The following is a 20,631-nucleotide window of genomic DNA, read 5'->3' on the forward strand; positions in this document are numbered from 1 at the left end:
CCACCTGTATGACTGTGTGCACTTTAGGAGGAGACAAGAAAAACCTAATGATCCAGTGGAAACTGTTGGCCACACAAAATGTATGACTATTTACTTTGACATGATTGTGTGAATATCTTCATCAGAAGTAATGAATGATGAATGAATGAAAACAAAAAACACATTGAGATTTAAACTAAAAAGTAACATTGTAGCATAATAACACAAACTGGATGTGCTACATTATTTGAAACATATGAAAAATAATTGAAAGTGTCAACAGTATTTATCTATTCTTGTGTGCCTGAAGATACATGTTGATGCAACAAAGCAATACAAGAACATTATGATATGTTTGTTATGGTGTATTCTTTAAATGTTTTTGAACCTGTCGATCTCAACCTTTACAAACCACCTGTGCAGACGGCAGGTTCCAGAGATGACAGGAGGTCAGTCTGAAATCTGTAGCAGTTGGAGAATAATCGGCAGCTTGCTGTCGGTGCATTTGTTGAGCCTTCTCAGCTGTGGTTTTTATTTCTGTTATCAAGATGAATATGTGACATATAACATTGTGAAAATGTGGAAAGAGATTTGTTATGTATTGTAGACATTACATCTTGGCGTCACTGCCACCGTGTGGTCAAAATGCAGATGACATAATTTTGGGCCAAAGTAGATTAAGTTAAGGAAATTTAATTAAATAAGGATCTGAATGATCATGCAGCACATCCTCACATTGTCATGACCATGGTTATCCTTTAAAAATGCTGGACACTCATGACTCATGTCATGAGTTTATGACTGATTATTGTTAATAAACTTTAAGTAATAATATGCTCTTAGTAGTTTTCCATAATTCCCCTTCCCCACTTATATTACAGAACAGATCAGGAGTTTCAAGTTTAAGTAACTGCATATTTTTATTGTGTTAATCAAAAACAATCTGACATGACATTTCACAAAGACCTCTGGGAGTATTACAGTGCACTACGTTAACTTTGGTCTTCGACCTTTGAACTTTCACCTTCAGACCGCTCTACGCACATACACACTCACTGTTCCTTTGCCATTATATACAGAGCTCTGCTTTCCCCCAAAACTCACACACACATATAAGCCACAAGCGCACATTTCTCTCTTGCTCACACACACACACACACACACACACACACACACACACACACACACACACACACACACACACACACACATACACACACACAACAAGCCTCTCCTTGTAAGCTATCATACAGGGGTGCGTCACATGGCATGGGATACAACAGGAGTGTTGATTGGAGGGCTGTGTGAACAACAAAGACTCTAATTGGACACTGTTCAGGAGGAGTTTCTTTTTAACCGTTGGCTGTAATGTCCAAAGAAATTTTGAGGATGAGTCCTTTTCAGCAGAACATGAACAATACAGAGAAAAATCTACATTTATAAGAAAAAATAAAAACATCCACCACAACATATCAGCTTATCTTTGCACATAAATACATAGGAATAATAATAATAATAATAATAATATTCAACATTGTGCTTTCTTTCGCTTGCTCTTTCTCGCCGCCGCACCATTGTCAAACGCGTTAGCCACTAACATTGGTCATGCAATTTCAGAAGAGCACAAAACAACAGCTGGCTTAAAAAGAGAGACTCAAGCAAATTCGACATCACTACCAATGTAAATATCTCTTAGAAAAAGAAGTACATGACTAATAATCTCCATTTAGTTCATTAGTAGTCTAAACAAAATGAGTTCTGGGGTTTAAATGCAGACAGGCAGTGTCTTCCTACATTTAAACAGTTTGCACTAAATCCTGGATGTGGTGTCAAAATGCAGAGTGTCCATTTTATAGGAGTCAGTCAGTTCAGTTCGGTTTAAAGAGTTAAATACATCTCTATAAAGAAGTTATATAAATAACAACAACAATGATTCCATACATCTAAAATCCACTCACAGACCTAATTTGTGCTGCTTCCTGTTATCAGGGCCTGTGTGAATTAATGAACACACAAAAAGCCAAATTTATACTGAATAATAATTAAAACCATGATATTTCTGTGAAATTCGTGGCAGCAACACAAATCAAATTCATCATAAAAATCATATTGAGATTTCATGAATGCAAAACCTAAATGCATGTTTTATCTTACATGGCCAGTGGCTTTCTATCATGTGGATAGACTATGATATGATAAAGTATGGTACCACATGTAGGATCCTCATCCGAGCCTGTACACACAATGGACACTAAGGGGGCAGGCTACACACATCATGTTAGCACAGACGACCAACAAACAAGGCTTCTTTACAGATAATACACAGAGAGAGTTTGGACTAAAGACAGGGAGAAGGAAGACCTTATCATACTAATTGTCCATTAGGAAGATATGACATCGTTAAGCAGCAAAAGTCAATGATATTAATGACTTTAACACTAAGTTGAGTAGTGATTCCAACAGTGTATGAAGTCAGTTGGATTTTTTTTTGTTTAGTTTTTTTTTGCAAACAGTGAAATGCATTGTGGGTAACACAGAAGAGCAGCTTTCTGTGCATTTTGCCGTGCTGAATGAGGTGTCGGCGACTCGCTCATCATTTGCATATATCTATCTATTTATCGCAAACAACATATGCAAGAACAGTGTAAAAGAGCAAGGAGTAGAAGTACCGCTTAGAATACAAAAACAAAATCATAGATTCACTCATAAATATCATGCTAATATATATACTGTACTGTAGCCCAGAAACATGGGTTGTCATACTAGAGTCCACTTCCCTCTTCCTCCTCATCATATCAATGCTTCACACCCAAAACCACCATGTTCATGATTTCTCCTTAATGTTAATGCACAAAACATTAAACACAACCAAAAATAAAGCCAATAAATAGTGGATTTTAGAGTGAGGTTTTAGGATCATGTCAAAACTCTTCTTCTTTATGCACTTCTGATGCTTATTACAATATTTGTGTGCATATGAAACTCGTTTAAATGTAATCCAGGTCTCATTTGGGTTTTTATTTGCTTTTGGAGATTTACTTCTTTGTGCTCCAGTTTTGTCTGCGTACTGTAAACATCTCATATTTCTCTCACATCATGGAATGCCAGTAGTTTTTCCACCCCTCGTTCTCTAGTGGTTTTGACCAGTAAAGCAATATAATCATATCTTGCAAGATACGACTGCTCTCTAACCATGACTGCGTTGAATTGTGTGATTTATTTTGCTGCAACATGCTTCAATGTGCCCAAGGAAACCACTAAAAAAACTACTATATAATATAACCAGTTTTGCAACATGCTGATCTGTTCCATAGGCCGCCCCACGCTGCTGGCATCTCTCCCTCTTCTGTGACTGCATTGTGTAATATGCACACAAAACCAAGTGAAAAGTGAGGTTACTGGAAATATGTGCAGCAAGCACGCCACAGGAAGTTGATCAATGTATGTTTCTGTAGTTTTAAAAAGTATCTATTTATCTGCATGCTTGTGCAATTGCACATAAATAGTTAAATGTGTTTCCAGTTAGTGACCCTTACTTTTCAGTATATTCCAGTTTCTCCATTCTCCCCCAATATGCGCAGCTCTCAAGTCCACCATTTTTCTACATTGGTATGAAATCTACAGGTAAGAAACGCCGTGAGGAGAGGTCATCCAAAACTTTGGGCTTGCTTTTGTTCTGAGTGGTATAGTCCAGAGAGTAGGTGTTCATACTGTAAGCCACTATCCACATTTAACATGTGTAGTAGGCAAACTTTAATTACCCAACAAAAGATGTTGTAATCTTCTTTCTTCCATATACAGTCAGTGGCAAAGGGAATGACAGGTGAGTTTAAGTTTATTTCCAACGAATAAAGGTGGGTTCCCTCCCACGTACCTGCGTGTACACTCGACTACGCTAGTGGAACAGTGTAAAGGGATCGTGCAGAATCAATTTGGGCATTAAGGCAGCACATGCATGGGCTGGCCAGTGGGACGAGCACTCAGGGGTTGGGGTACCATATAGTGGGGGAATCCATAGATAAATATACACAATAGAGGAGGTGGTGTGTGTGTGAGAGTGTGTGTGTGTGAGTGTGCGTGTTTTCATGTGCGTGGGTGTATCTGTATGTTTCGAACACCTCCAGGAGTTCTTGGTCTCTCAGTCTCGTTCTATCATTCACCTCCTTTCTTTCTTGTATCAGTCATTTTTTTCTCCCTCCATCTCTACGTTGTCACTCCCCTGCGCTGCGAGGCGCTCGAGGGTTCGGTTTCCCGTCGTGGGTCCGGCGGTTTCTCCCCTTCCTTATCTCCTGAAGATGCTTCCACTTCTTGTTAGCTGGGCGGACAGCCGGTGCCAGAGGCGGGTTATCCTTCCCCGGAGCAGGAAAGGTCTTATCCCCTTGGTCAACGCCGGCGTTCTTTCGTGCCCAAACTTGCTCACAAATCTGGTCGACGGTGCTCAGGTTAGGGTGGTCCACCAGCTGCATGAAGTCCCGGTACCAAAGCTTTTGATTGGTAATTGGGGGCCCACCTCCGCTGCGTGGCTCTAATCGGACAGGGGCATCGGAAGGTAGATTGGAGACTGAGGAGGATGTTGAAGGTACAACCTCCAAGGTGATGCCTAGTAAGGTTTGGGTAAAGCCGTGTTCCATGGCGTGGCACTGGTAGATGCCGACATCTCTCTTCAGGACACGACGAATCAGAAGGCCTCTGTCTGTCTGGATGATGCGGTCATCTAGCCGCATCTGGAAAACATAAATTCATCGAAATGTTGGAGGTGAATTATGTGCACTGCTGCTTGTTTGTCTTATTGTACAAGTTTGTGTTTTTAGAACCAATGCAGTAAAGTTCCATGTAGGTTACTTGATGAGTCTGACCTATAAACAGCACTGCACATACAAGTATTGAGTAAAGTCCACGTTTTATTAACTGCAAGAGTAGCTTGCATTCAAAACCTGGTCCGTCAAGGTTGGCAGCTTTTTAATCTGATTTGACTTTGGCAATAATAATAATCATCAACAACTCAGAACAAAAAAAGCATCTTCAGTACCAAATTCAGTCCAATATTTTGAAGCAATGTCTTTAAATTTACTTTCAGAAGATAATGACTTGAATGACGTTGCTTAACAAAAATGTCATGTCGGAAAAATGTGTTAATGAAGAAACGACAAATGATAAATGTTTATCCTAATTTCACATTGTGAAAGAATAACTGTCTGACTTGATATACACACTCCTGTCAACCTTAGCTTTGGACAATGTCCTTGTTAGATCTCTTAGTTGTAAACTCTCTCGACTCTCTGCCATCCTTATCACCTCTTCTCGTGGGTTCTGTGGATGTTTCTGGAAGGTCCAGGTGACTCTGGCCTGAAGGGATTTGGGGATACACTCCAAGAAAGTGCTGCTTCCCTCAACTCCATACAGCTTCCTCTCTGCAACACGGTGCTTATGGTGGTCTGCAGGGGGCAGCAGAGACAAGGACATTATGGGGTGTAGTGGAACTACGAACATTCACTCACCAAAAACAATCCAGGATCAGTCAATTAAAAAGGCAAAAAGAGAACGGAGAAGGCAAGAGGACACAGGACAGGACACTGCAAGAAAGGTATGGAACAACTGAATAAGACAAAGCTGTGAAGGAAAGACCTGGACAAAACAAGAACAGACCGACAAAGCAAAGACTGGATGATATTAGACTTAAAACTATTGAACTGCTAATGCTAATAAGAAACCAAAGCTGCTTTAAGCTGTTTACTTGATCTACAAAGACTCGTTAATAAAAATAGTTAATGGGTCTTTTTCAGTCTTGGGAGTAAAGACATTTATTTGCATACAAGAAAAATAAGTAACCCACATTACTTCTTAGCACAATAGAGGTGTTATAATAATATAGTCTTAGAAAACCCTGATTAATAAAAGCCTCTGTTGGCTGTTGATGGGAAAGTTCACTACAATCATAATGACAGTCTTGTACAACATTGGTGAATATCTGTGAGTACTTAAGGGGGTTAAATCAAACATTTCGTCACATGTTTGATGTGTGACACCAAACAAGGACTCTTCTGGTCCTGGCAGTGCTTAGTCATGCATTTTACCAATAGGAGGGATGAGGTTTAGTAATGACAGAGGATCAGTGTCTGTACCCCCAAATCTTAACATTAACCATAAGTGGGTGCTCACATTTCTACAAAGTTTTACAAAAAGATATCCAAGGCTGTGATTGGGTCAGAATACGCTCACTTTCGTTTCTAGCCACCGGCACAATTGGGGAAACAGCTAAACTGACCCTTGATCAGCGCTTTGTAGCAATGCCACTCTCAACAAAGACAATTACTCTGACCTTCATTAGTTTTACACAACCCGGCTTTCATTGCACATTATGTAATCGTATTACTCAGGAGCTCCTAAAGTTTGAGCGATTAGCCGTATTCAGTTATGTGGCAGAAAGACAGATAGCAGCAGAATGCTGGTATTGTGGTCGGGGAGGACAGAGGTCACCAGGGGTGAAGGGTGGAAGGATTTTGGATTTTTTTTTGGCACAGGGACAGTGAGATGTCAGATGCCAAGAGTTTCTGTGAGTCAGAGCAGGATCAGAGAAAAGCCTTGTTCTAATTTATTGAATACACCTCTGCAGCACTCAGCATAAAAAACTACCCTCAGCTACCAGAGCTTTCATGTTTTCAATTTAACAACATTACAAAACAATAGTGTTTGATTAATACCTCCAGAGCAAAGGGTGTTGGGGTCTCCATTCCTTACATCCTGGCGACGGAAACGTCTGGAAAATGAGTTTAATACAATTTACTATAAGAGTAGGACTTTTTTTTAAGTGTTGATTATACTTGAAAATACAATAGTTTTCATTGGGTTTTTCCTGCTAAGTGTAATGAATCATTATCTGGTGTCATTAGTGTTTGTGTCACAGACCTCTTGGTGTTTGGCAGGTAGCGAGTACAGGATGTTCCATCCCAGGCGCAGTACGGGTCTCTGGCCAGGCAGCACTCAGCACAGGCCTTCCCATACACACTGCAGCGGTGAAGGGGAACCTGGGCAATGCCTGTGTCTGAGCCCAGATACAGCTGTTGCTGTGAGGACACAGAGTGGAGGGACACGTTTTAAAAGAGAGTTTCAGGACTTCAAAAATAATCAGTTTGTACTTTGTATGTGTCTTATTTCGGACCATCAGGCTTTCTGTGTCTGTGATGATTTTTGCAATTCATGATACACTTGTGACATTGCATTGTTGACAGGTATAACTCTACTGGGTAACACCATTCTCTAGCCCTGACCTGTTTACCTTTAAGCTGCCTTTTAACTTCTACTCTCACCAAGTAATCAGAAGATACTTGGTGGCTTGACCCGACCTTATATTTACATTGTATCTGGTCTTGCCCAAGTTCCATCTGAGTGATACAAGGACTAATATTCTCTAATAAATACCCCAAAAAACTGGAGCCACAATGTTACATTTTTTTCATAAAACAAACATACCCGTTTTGAGGAGATCTGCATGTCGATGATCGATGAGGCATCCTGAAGAGTAGAATAAATACAGCAAATATATTACCATGCTACATATCGAATACATGTTTATTAAAGACAAACTTGTTAAGATGTACTGGATCTGTATTGAGTGGCAATACATGGCTATTCTTGCATATGTGCTTTATATCTACAAGAAATTAGCTTTAATCAATGTTGTCTTACTTTGAAGACCTCCAACTCTTCCAGTAGAAGCTCCTCCATGTTGTTCCAGCTCTCCTTGGGGACATTGATCACCTTCAGTACAGTCCCTCTGTCTGAAATAAGAGATGTAGTTCACAAGTCACACATCATAACACAACATTTTATTATTTTCATACATTTTATTATAAAGTTAAGAGTTAGAACTGAAAACGTGAATTTCACCTGTGCCAATAAACATGACATCATACTGTCCGTCGGCGGCGCTGACTCTGTCCACAGCAATCTGTGTGAAGCTGTAGTCCACGTTAGTTCTGACGAAGACGGGCCGTCGGCTCATTGGGTAGACCGGGTTATACATCAGAGGGTGGTGGCGCGCAAACTGGATCACATCATCTGGGAAACCCTTTGTCGACTCAAAACTGCCGAATGTTTTGCTGGGACACTAATGAAGGGCAATCAAGAAAAGTTGAAGATCCTTGTTTAAACAAACTTGCAGACAACCACTAATGAGATACAGCAAAAAAGAAGAAAAAGTCTATTTTTTATTTTGTAGGTTCGTCTTTGGTTCCATTTTGGTACACAATTTACTGGACTTCAATGGGGATGCAAAATGGTGCAAGTAAATTTAAAACATTGACAAATCTAACTGTAAATACAAACCATCAAAACTGAAACCATTTAAATGGTGGGAATGTATGAACATCCATTGTTTGTCACTACCCAGCAGTGCTTTTATAATCTAATCCATTCCTGTTCTACTGTGAGGGATTTGTCATAGGTCTGCAATAACTGATACTATTTTTGATGAACAAATTTGTTTTGGTTTGCTCTGCATGTCAATGGGTATAAAATGTGTGAGTTGACAAACCAGCAGTGAGGAGATTATGGTGTGATGGGTCACAGATACGTGAGAGATTTTCTCCAGGTCAGAGTCCAGCCTCCCTCTCTAGTTAAAATTCCAGTCCAGACTTTCATTCCAGATACTAAAATAATGACTAAAATATGCTGTAGCATCATGCAGTATTCATTTTATGGTGTTTACAGGAGATGCAGTTTCCTCATACAGCGAAAAACTTTTGATCTGGTTTATGCATTTAAACTCAGAATCTGCTTTCCATCCAGCTTTGCATATTTCTCTTGTAAGCGTGATCGGATTCTTTTAATTTGATTTGTTCCGCTAATTTTACAACCCAGTGAGGTGATGATGGCGTGAGAGAGGGTTTACTATAGGTCAAATACAATTACTAGTCTGCAGTCATAAAATGGGGATTGTTCTGCTATGGCAGTAACAGCTGAAGCTCTGCATAAAAAAAATCCTGCTGACACTATGTTTGTGTGCTTAGCAGAACGTAAGAGTCCTAATAAGCACAAATTGATTGGAAAGACTGAAGAGAGCTGTTGGATGCATTTAGGTCTAATGCTGCAAGTGTGAGAAGTGCCTTTAAGACTTATATTACAAGAAATTTACATGAGGTTAATGTATTTATATTGATACAGCTTTGTATTTTATAGTTCAGTGCCCCAAATGGAAATATTAGAATCCAGGGAGCAAAAGTATTCAAATCCATTTCTTAAGATGAACATATAAGTACTGTGGCAATACCATAATGTTAAAGTACTCCATTTCAAGACAGTTCTTGCATTAATTATTTGATGTAAGTAAAGGGTCATGCATTGAAGAGTTTACTTAAGTAAAACATAAAGGATACATACAATCTAAAATAATCAAGTAAAACAGCTCTGCCGCAATTTTTTTTATTAGAACTTTCCGAGAAGTGTTAATTCAACTATATTTTTATTACTTAGGTCGTAGTTAGCTGTGTTGTACTGGAGTGCACTATATTGAAATGTGTTTAGAATGTTATTCTCCCCTCATGTTTGGTTAACACCTCTCTGACAGTCGATCACAACTGTAACTATTCGTACTATAAGTGGACCATGAACATGGGGCACAGGTACAATATTTCCTTCTGAAATGTAGTAGCATAAAATGTAAATACCCAGTAAAATACCTTATAATTGTACTTTAGTATAGTTCTTTTGTAAATATACTTTTCACCGGGGTTAGAAACTCCTGACACTACTCTATGGATGTGCCTGGACAGTTTTTGACATACCATTCCTGGGCGTGGGTAGGGGACTTTTCCCTGGAAGGGGACCCACTGGTAGTTGGGCCCCTCTTTGTGAGCGAAGGGCCCCAGGAAGGCCCTCCGGATGTCATTCATGGAATAGAGACACACAGCTGAGCCTCTGAATACACTGCTGCTGGGGAACAGGTGAAGCTGGGTTAGAAACATCAAAACACACACATAACACACACACACACACACACACACACACACACACACTTGCATAAACACACACTATGAATGGACTCTGACCTGGAAGTAGAGAAGACAGTGTAGACCAGAGGATTCTTTCTATCCCTCGTCTGCAGCAGGAATACGTCGCCTAAGGACGGATGGACACACACACACACACACACACACACACACACGTCAGATCAGGTTGTGGTAGTCCAGAGGTCAAAGGTTGAGAGAATGATAATGAAAGCCCTGTGGCCATGTAAACTTTGAATAGAAGTTTCTCTAATAACTCAGCCATGACATGGAACAATATCCACTATGGCTTCTAGCACTGGTTTGTGAAATGGTTTTAAATAATATTCAGTCTGATTGAAACATTTCTTTACACTTCATCTGCTGCTTCAACTAGTAGCAGCTTTTTGGAAAAGTAAAGTGGTGTTGGTATTTCAGTAGAATCATCTCAACAGGTTTAGAAAAACACTAATGTTTCTACAGGGAGGTCCATTCTAAAGATTTGGCCTCAGGTTTGGTCAGAAAACCCTTGGTCAAGAGATAAGGGGCTCATTGTTCGTATAAGGGAATGTGATGGACAGATTTACCCTAAGGCAGGGTTAGGATTTTGACAAACTCTCCCACTTAGTTTACCTTTAGCTGCCTCACGAGATAAGCACAAAGACCGATCATATTATGGCCCACAGGTATGGTCAGAGAGATCAATCAAAACCATCTTCAGAGCTGAAACTTCAGTGCAAACCACATGACTGATGGTTTGGTGTTTTTCTTTGTGAGACGTGTTTGTTTCAGACAGAAATTGTTAATTATTTTCACGATTCCTCTAAGTCATGGCATTTGAAGGAAGATGTATTTAAGTTAAAATGGGCTTTACTTGTTTAAATAAAGTGTGTAGTTTGTGCAATTGACCGTTGCCTATATATATATATATATATATATATATATATATATATATATATATATATAGTATAGTGCTTGTGCTAGTCATCAATGGTCCTCTTTTCAAACATAACTACATTTTGTGCGGCTACAGGTTACGTCGAAATGCTCCTTGGCCTTGGAATTAACGCTTGGTTAGCTTTACCCCTGTTAATCAAACATGCTTACATTGGCATTGTATGTTAGAGCACACTGTGTAAGACATGCCTTGCACTTTAAAATAATACCCTTTTGAAAATATTGCTCTTATGTTTCTCAGCATGTGAACAAATCCTGAGCTTTGCGGTTGCTAAACTATAATTAGACAATTGCGAAGGGGCAATTGTTGCAGAGAAACAAACATGATTTCAACTTCTTCTTTATGTCCAGGTATTTCTCCTAGCCTTACACACCCTTTTTTAATGTATGAAATCATATTTTGCAAAAATAATGCATAAAGGTTGGATTAGTTTTATCTCTTAGTTGATCTGGTGAACTGGCACCAGACGTTTATGGAACATTCTATATGAGTTTAGAGTGAAACAATGTCTTCATCATAAAATATCTCATCCACCCACAATCCATGCTTAAGAAATATAGCCTCGCTTTTGGATCCTGTCTAATGAAAACACCTTATTGCCATTTGTTATATGAAGACTCACCAGAGACGAGCCTGCAACTTACTCTGAACCCTCAGCACTGGCTTTGGATCAGGCCAGAATCTATTACCATTATATCTCTCACTCAGGCTTTCTCCAAATCTGCAGGAATGTGGGGCTGAATAATAATCTACAATTGAGGTCAGAAATCTATAATCTTAATTTATTATGCTTTCCTCAAATTTCTCTCCCTTTGTACCCACATAATGTGCTCCTGGGTAAAATCCCAACGGCTAAAGCAAGGTTGGAAAATCAGCCCAAATTTCAACTCTTTGTTTTGCTTTTTCTAACTTCTGAAAAAAGGAATAACTTTATCATACTTTACACTGTTTTGGACAGATAAAGTTGGAAATGGGCACAGAAAATAGAAACCTAGACCAGTTCAGACACTTTGTGTTTGGAGTTGAGTTCACCCAACATTAGGACATCTGTCGTGGCCAGAGGTCTGTTCACATACCTCAACAGAGATCTGTGAGATGTTAACTTTAACTTGAGTATCATGACGGGCCTTCACTTCAACAACCAATTGTGTTACATACAGTACAGAATCTGTCTTTGTGCACAGTAAACTTACGCAGCTCGTCAAAGTACGTGTCGCTGCCGTCGGCTCCTGGCACCGAGCAGATCAGACGGGTTTTGAGGAATGTCGTCCACTTGTTCACCAGACTTCGCTGACCGCCCATGTCATTCTGATTCAAGACAAAACAGTCAAGTTGTTGTCAAGTGTGAAAGAAGAGAGCAACAGCAGAGTTACAAATTGGGCACCTGCCACTTTCACCATCAACTGCAATTATTTTAATAGAATATGACAGAATCTGTCAAACAGCCAGGTCGAGTGGGCCTGATGCAGACTTTAATTAAAATACTGGATTTGAGGGAGGAAGCTTTCTCTCACCCTGCAGAGCTGTCCGATGCGAGAGTAGGTGGACTTTCCCAGCCCCTGGGCCTCGACCGCCGTCTCACGGAAAAAGAAAAATACCTTGTCGTCATCGAGGTTTTCACTTTCTGGCACCCAAAAGGATCCAACAAACTTTGGTTCTGGTTGACGGAAACAAAGAGGAACAGTGTCAGTTTCTCAAACAAGTTGTGAGTGTTGTTATTAACACAACCACATTGAAGTTAGTTGTAGTATAAAGTGAACTAAAGTGAACAATAATCGAAGCGTTAACTGACACATAAACACACAAACACACACACAGACCATTGAGCCAGCGCGAGTCGTGCTGTTCAGTGCGGATGGACGGGCGTTTCCCCAGGCTTCTAAAGATAGTGAAGTCTCGTCCCATTAGGTCTGTAGCCACGCCTGCATATAGTTCATCACCTAGGAGATAGAATCAACCAATTAGTCAGTGATCAGTCATGTGACTTTTAATGATAACCAGGTCTATACCATCCACCAAAATGATAATCTGCTCTTATGCATGAGTTTAGTTACCGACGAGTACAGATGCAGCATTGTGGCGAGGATCATACGGACTCTTCCCTTTCCCGTCCTCCACCTTAGAGGGGTCAATCCTGAACACATGGTCCTGATGGAGAGAGGAAGTGGAGAAATGGATTTAAAGTATGATCACACATAAACATTTGTCAGAATCATACAGACATTTTTGGGTTGAGATTTCAAGTTTAAGATTTTGGCAACGCGAGGGACTAAAAAAATGATTTGTAACTGAAAACTAAGCATGATGGATGTGTCTCCACTCATAATTTACCTTTTATATAGCGTGAGGCCAGACTTAAAAGACAAAGGTTGGCAGAGGACTGAGGGATTTGCAGGCATCTGAGTTTTCTTTTGTGTGTGTGTGAGAGAGAGTGTGTGTGTGATAGTCAGTCTGAATAACTGTTTGTTTGATCAGGTAAGAACAAACAAAGGAAGTAATGATTTAAGTATTCTCAGTGTAATTACACTAAGACAATAACTGATTGAAATATCATAGACATTGATTCATGCAAAACAAATGGTGTTTGAGATACTTATAGTGTCTCTGTACCTTTAAGTCTGTATATTTACTTTTTTAGACTCGATCTTATGATGCCCTTAAACCAGGAAAATTAAAGAATGGAAAACTGCAGTTCAGCAGTTTGCATGTTTTCTTTATTACCTCCATCCTGTGTCCCACCTCCACAAAGGCACAGGTAGGGTGGAAGGCCCCAGTTCCACACGCATACAGGTGGGTGCGGTTAAAGTGATGCACAATCTTCACATAGTTCACACAGTCGGACTGAAAGAAACACAGAAACAGTTTCAGTTAAAAACAGGTAAAAAATCTTCATTGATTCGGATCTTTCTTTTTTTCCTACATGCATGATATAAATGCTGCTTGAAATCATCAAACACATGCAGGGATACAATTCTGGCAAACTGAATCTTTTTATTTACATGTATTGGTCTAAAATGGTCACATACTGAGAATATATATATAAAATATATTGGTTTGCCTTTAAATGAACCTATTTACTTGTACAATGTCACTTCTAGTCACTAAAAAATCCAGAAATTCCCAGAAGAAACAGCATGACCGTGACCTCAGTTAGCTGCAGCCCCGTTTAAAAGTGTAAAATCAAGTTAAACAAGAAAAAAACCACAGTAAAATACCAAGACCAGATAACAAAACTTGGACTCTATCTCTCTTTTGGTTTAGTGATGTACATTCCACACATAGCTCCTCTCACCCTGTCCGCCTGTGACAACACTGTCGGGTCCCCAGCTCCACCTCCAACACCCTGTTGTCACAGCTTTTGTGTCCCGGCTGTACACACATATGCCTACAATGTGTGTACTAAGGGTAAAATTATCCTATGAACCTCCATGAGAACGCACAAAAAACTGGGAAAAAAATTAATAATCGCCTGAAACTGCGAGCTGATCATTATATATTGTTGGCTAACTTCCACAGTACGGATTTCATCTGACGCACTGACATTTCTCTACATGGCTGTGAAACACTGAGCAGACGATTGTCTCAGTTATCTTCTACTGTTTTAATGCCAAACAGACAGAACAATAAAACAAATGAATTAGCTAAGCGCCTTGAAGGCTAGATTCTAGTATTATGATTTATGTAAATACATCCATCCAATTGTTGTTACAGTTATAATTTCAAATGTATCTATCAGTGGATCATCTATGACCTGACCTCAACATTTGATGACATTCATCTTGATAGGTTGGTTAAGGATCAACATCAGGATATATCCAAAGCATAATAAAGTCAAATATGAAATGGGTGCTGTGGGAAGCTCTAGAGTTGAGTATCATGCCTGACATTTATTTATTATAAATGTGATGGCACGTTTGGTGCAGACTTAGTTAAGCCTTTTACACCAGTAAATCTCAGTTATGTGAATCAACAGCTGAAGCATACAGAGCAAAGGACAAAGAAAACTGTGAGTTACTTCCTTTAAAAGCAATTTTGGCAAATTCACCTTTTTGCTTTCTTGCAGAGAGTTCGTCAATAAGATGGAAACAACACAAGCTAATTGACGCCAGCAGTCTGTTGCATAACTCCGGGTAAAAGCTCAATGTGTTATTTTAAAACTTAATTTTAACAAGTTAAACAAAAAAGACAAAAGTTTCTGTAGCATTTCAGCCTGAGCATTTAGCTTTCGGTTATGAGCGTGAAATGGATCTTCACATCTAACGTTTGACGGGAAAGCGAACAAGTGTATTTTGCGAAAAGATTTAAAACTGTGACTTGACGTTTAATCTTTATGAGCAAACTGACGTCAACCAAGAGAAGAGGAAAGAAAAAGACGAGAGTAAACTTTACAACAGACAACTTTCCATACCATTTGTATTTGTCCTTCTCCTTTATTCTCCTTCATATAATCAATGTTCGGTATCCTTATTGTCTGTTCCCTCCTCGTATTATCTAGACAGCAGGTTATTGACCCGCAGTCACATCTGTCCATCTCGGAGTCAGGTTACAGTAAGCTAGATCTCAGGAGACAGCCGGAGAAAAGATTTACTGTGCACTAACAGACGGGACGGTACACATTCCTTTTCTACTGAGTACTGATCTTAACCGCAGGCTTTGATGTGATTGGCCTGTTTTTTCAACTACCCCTTGAGGAGAACATGGATACCATGATTATCAAGGGGTCTTCAGCCCCAGGGCTCTGTAATATATGATGCTTATATGATGGTTTTAAATGTCTTGGTTGTCCAAAACTAGTCAATTTTCCAAAAGACGAGTGTACTAAATAAGATCTCACTGTCTTTACACACTGTATACAGTACGAGAACACTGGATCTAAATCCCTCCCTTTCTTCTCTGTCGACTTTTCCCCAGGCAGGCCGCTGTAACATCTGTCTGTCGATCAAGTTACAGACACTGTTGGTCCCCCGGGGGCCGCTGGAGAAGAGGTTTATGAAGACATGAATCTGACCGTCAATGAACCGCCCTGAGTACAGAGTGTGCAGATTCTGCCTGATTTACTTAGTTTATCTTCATGTATTTATTTTGACTTTATTCATTCAAGTACATTCAGTAGCAAGCGGAATTGTGGCTCAGCCGACCTGACACACACCCACACACCCACACACACACACCCACACACACACACACACACACACACACACACACACACACACACACACACACACACACACACACACACACACACACACACACACACACACACACAAAAGAAAACTCAGATGCCTTAGTGGTTTAGAACAAAGGCCTACTTTTTAGCCTTTGAAAACCACTACGGGGTTAGGGTTGGTGTTGTTGATGTGTGATTGCATACATGCTTCCGTGTGTGTGTGTGTGTGTGTGTGTGTGTGTGTGTGTGTGTACATGTGAAGGTGTTCAACCAATCGACAGGCTGATTAAGCTGTTGACAAACACAGGAGACCTCTGTTTCCTATGAAAGAAAGGGGCACAGTCACCCCACTTCTTTCTCCACCCTCAGGCTGACACGCACATTTACACAATCAATGGACATACACACACTCACACACCTCATCAGCTTCCAAACACCTATGTTCCTCCGATAAAACGTACTTCAATCAACCTTTTCACAATAATTCCCAGAGCGTGTATCCGAAGCAAGACCTCCTCCTACTCAATCTAACTTTCATTGTATTTTAAGCCCTTTGTGTGTGTGTGTGTGTGTGTGTGTGTGTGTGTATGTGTGTGTGTGTGTGTGTGTGTGTGTGTGTGTGTGTGTGTGTGTGTGTGTGTGTGTGTGTCGCAGGGCAGTGGAAGGTGAAGGAGTCAGCGGACCAGTAGTTTGACAGAGTCAGTTCTTTGATGTGACAAAAGAGAAAGAGAGAAGGAGGAAAAGAAAAGTTAAGAAGAGAGAAGACGCTTGAAAGACCTTGAAAAGATCAGAAAGGAAGGAGGAAAACAATGGAGGTGAATTATGCCAGCCTTCACATTTCCTTAGTGTGTCTGCGTGTGTGTGTGTGTGTGTGTGTGGGTGTTAAAGGGTTCACTGGCTAACCTTTGACCTACCACTGACTCATTAGTTGAAACAGTGAGCAAAACGCAGGCTGTGTCTTCACTGCAGCTTGAGCTTTAGGTCTTGCCTTCATGTCTTATAAAGCTGCATTGTTCCTCAGTGGATGTCTTTTTTTCCTTTTCTCTCTTTATCCTTTCTATTCTAGAAGTGATTAACCCGATATATCTATTTATTATTTCAGCCATTATCTGTCCCTCTGCTACTTCCTTCTTTCTCTGTCTGCCTCACATTAACTAGGTTTTCATTCAAGCATTTTGTTTTAAGTTATAAAAGCTACGTCCAAACAGAAAGTATAATTTACTCAATATTGCAATGAAGTAACGACGGCAAAGGCATTTTTTTCACCATACTTAAGTCAAATGTGAGTTTTCTTTCTGTAGTCGTAGTTATGTTGTCAGGTGTATATTTTTTATTATAATAAATCTGCTGGATTTAAGAACAACCTCCCTCATTGTTCACTTCATCTGGCACTGATATTTCTTCAACCTATCTTAATGCACATGTTCAGCTATTTTATTGCATCCTTATAAAAGTTTAGTTAGAAACAGAGCCAGTGTTTATTTATCTTCCTCTGTTTTGATTGTATCTTACAGCGAAGACTCCCAGTGGTACTGCAAACTTTAATAAAGTTAATGGCTGAGCGCCTTTGACTGAAAACACAGAACAATGGCACGCAGTAGACGGCCATTAGATACACAACACAGCACAGTGTAATATCCCAGGAATGCCTTTGATTGCTTCTGCTGAACAGGACAATGTAGCACCGTTGACATTTGTCTGACATCGACATGTCTCGACTTCAACACAATGATTTCTGGACTCTGACCTTTTACAAACTGTACAGCTACAGTACTAGCACTAAGGAACCCATCGAGGCAGGAAATGGAAACATTCAATTGTTTCAGTTAATTACCGGGTGTAAAGTGAATCCCCACACAGTGATCATCTATGCCAGTGTTACTCCTGCGGCTCGCCAAGCTTTAATTGGTGGCTCGCGTGGCAGTGGGCTAAATAAAGGGGTGATAGATATGACTGCAGTCAATACAGATATTTCTTAAAAACAAGCAGGGCTATTACATATAACCCATTAAAACACTGAAAGTGTCTGCTCTATTATCCTACAAATAATAATAAAATAATTGATAATAATAATTGATAAAAGATGCAAATATAGACGAGAAACAAGATATTTAAACTTGCTCGGCCGACCCTGACTCACTGTGGAGTTGCCAGTTTTGGCGGTCTATCAGCGCTACAATGGTGAATGTGCTCTTGGACGGGTAGCTACGTGGTGGCTAGTATAGAAATAAATAAAACTTAAGGTAATTAAAAATATGTTAACATTAGCATGCTTATGAATATGGACATTTGCTAAAAAATAATTTATATCGCTAAATTGGAGCATTTAAATTGGAGGATACTACGACCAACCTGGCACTTCATACTCGCGTTAGCTTGGCTCCGGTTGACTCGTTTCACCATTACATGCTAGTTAGCACGTGTTTCTACAGACGTAAAATGGATCGATTTCTTATTAAAGAGTTGCACACCAGGTGGACAGAAACAAAGCGTGACACACAAGGAACATTAAGATTTGTCTTTGGAGCATCAAACCACCACAAATCGAGAGGGAGATGCTGGAGATGTGGTTTGTGGACAGACAACAGCTGCTCCCGTTAAAAAAGAAAGGTACGAGCCGTACAAGACGAGCAAAGGAAAATTCAAGACAAGTGACAGAGGAATTGTTATTTGTCCTCCACGAGTCAAACCCTTCGTGCTTAATGTGCAAACAAACCGCTCTGGTTCAAGTGAAGTCATTTGGAGCAAAATTTCCAAACAACGCATCCAAAATTCAACGAAACTTATGCACCTGGAAGAGAAATTATTAAATAAAATAGAGCAGCTTTCTTCTGTTTCTGGACAACAAAGGCTCAAACACAGGACAACTAATACAGCTGAACCATTAACTGAGGCATCTTTTGAGATCGCATGGATTTGAAAAACCTTCTCAGACTCAAACATTGTGAAACACTGCTTTTTGTCTTCAGCAGAAATATTGTTTGCAGAGTTTGACAACATCATCCCAGTATTAAGATAATCCTGCTTTTAATGAATGCATTGCATTGTATATTGTATGTTCTGGGTGGGATGACAGATTAATAAGCAGACATGCTTTTTATGACTGGATGTTGCTTTTCATACTTTGCGGCTCTCCTATTGACTTTGTCCTATCAATGCGGCTCTCATGTAAAAAATAGTGAAGACCACTGATCTACGCCGATCTACTCAGGAATTCTACACAATTAAAGTCAAATAATTATGCTTGGTCATTTTTCTGGAGCGTCCTGCTTCATATTCACACATTTGGGGGCCACCAAGCTGCTTACCTCAACAGTTTTAGGGTTAAGTCCCTTGCTCAAGGGCACGTCAGGTCCTAATATCTAAATGACTAAATATAAGTCTTTGGTTAGTGCCTACCAAAAGACCAATGTGAGTATTTTGCAGATGGCACAATGCCAGTGGCATGACTCTATGGATGGCAATGTCGGTTGATTGTTCGGTGACTTCAGTCCAGACAGATTTATTTTGGCAACTATTGGATGGATTACCGTAACATCTTGTACAGACTGTCGTGGTCCCCAGAGGAAACATTCTAATGACTCCTTGATCCCCTCTCAGAGATTGACATTTTAAGTTTTGAGGGAAATGTCTCCAAAACTATTGAATGGATTACCATGACATTTTGTGTGAACATTCATGTCTTCCTCAGTATGAAATGTTTGGTGCCCCCTCAACATTTCATGTCGCCATCATCACGTAAAACATTTAATTTGTCAAATGTTTTGGTTTATGACTAAATACCATAAGCATTAGTTAATTTAAGCCATTTAATGACCAATTATGGTGTTGAGGACAGTTTGTCCTTTTTTCCAACTATTTCCCAGATCTTCTTTTAACTGTTGCTAACATGACAGCGTAAACACAATCCATCACTTTTGTAGCTTTAAATATGGACCGTGGCTCTACACTCAGAGAGCTGAGTCAGACTGAGTGTCTGAAAGAACTGTCAATTGTTTACTGCTACTGTCTGACTGTTTATGTGCATGTGTCTGTGTTTGTGTTAGTGTGTCTGTGTGCATGTTAGGTGGCTTTCCTGTGGTCTATGGGTGTGTGTGTGTGTGTGTGTGTGTGTGTGTGTGTGTGTGTGTGTGTGTGTGTGTGTGTGTGTGTGTGTGTGTGTGTGTGTGTGTGTGTGTGAGTGAGTGATGAAGTGTTTACCACGTGTCTTTATGTGGGCTACTTCTTAATCCCATCAAATGCCTTGTGTGTGTGTAGAGTTACCGTGATACTGTTTAATTTATTTTAATTTATGTAATACAATAAAAAAAAGTGCAGATAGGTAAACATGCAATATACTTTACAGGACTATATACCATCACAGCAAACTGTTCCTACTTTTAAAGGAACTGTTTGACATTTTGGGATTTTTCTTGCTGAGAGTTAGATGAGAAGATTGATGCTACTCTTATATCTGTCTATTAAATATGAAGCTCCAACCAAGAGATGCTTAGCTTAACATAGCATAGCATTAAGACTGAACATATGGGAAATATACAGCATGG

At 39.8% G+C, this 20,631-nt stretch overlaps 1 protein-coding gene across 4 annotated transcripts in view; it reads right to left on the bottom strand.

The window, feature by feature from the left end:
• Positions 1 to 886: 886 nt before the first annotated feature.
• Positions 887 to 20,631, bottom strand: part of sema3b (sema domain, immunoglobulin domain (Ig), short basic domain, secreted, (semaphorin) 3B) — a 77,564-nt gene continuing 57,819 nt past the window's right edge. For 2 of the 4 annotated variants that reach the window (XM_029435859.1, XM_029435860.1), the window contains exons 5-18: positions 13,642 to 13,761; positions 12,975 to 13,068; positions 12,741 to 12,860; positions 12,435 to 12,577; positions 12,114 to 12,228; positions 10,026 to 10,095; positions 9,762 to 9,909; positions 7,867 to 8,086; positions 7,666 to 7,757; positions 7,450 to 7,491; positions 6,886 to 7,043; positions 6,681 to 6,736; positions 5,275 to 5,414; positions 4,191 to 4,703 (exon numbers count right to left, since the gene is read on the bottom strand). In XM_029435859.1, coding sequence (XP_029291719.1) covers positions 4,191 to 4,703; positions 5,275 to 5,414; positions 6,681 to 6,736; positions 6,886 to 7,043; positions 7,450 to 7,491; positions 7,666 to 7,757; positions 7,867 to 8,086; positions 9,762 to 9,909; positions 10,026 to 10,095; positions 12,114 to 12,228; positions 12,435 to 12,577; positions 12,741 to 12,860; positions 12,975 to 13,068; positions 13,642 to 13,761 — 2,031 coding nt within the window. Of the gene's footprint in view, positions 4,704 to 5,274; positions 5,415 to 6,680; positions 6,737 to 6,885; positions 7,044 to 7,449; positions 7,492 to 7,665; positions 7,758 to 7,866; positions 8,087 to 9,761; positions 9,910 to 10,025; positions 10,096 to 12,113; positions 12,229 to 12,434; positions 12,578 to 12,740; positions 12,861 to 12,974; positions 13,069 to 13,641; positions 13,762 to 20,631 lie in introns of all 4 variants that reach the window. The other 2 variants (XM_029435861.1, XM_029435862.1) reach the window with 2 other exon arrangements.

This window comes from Cottoperca gobio, chromosome 7 (genome assembly GCF_900634415.1).
Source record: "Cottoperca gobio chromosome 7, fCotGob3.1, whole genome shotgun sequence".
NCBI classification, from domain to species: Eukaryota; Metazoa; Chordata; class Actinopteri; order Perciformes; family Bovichtidae; genus Cottoperca; species Cottoperca gobio.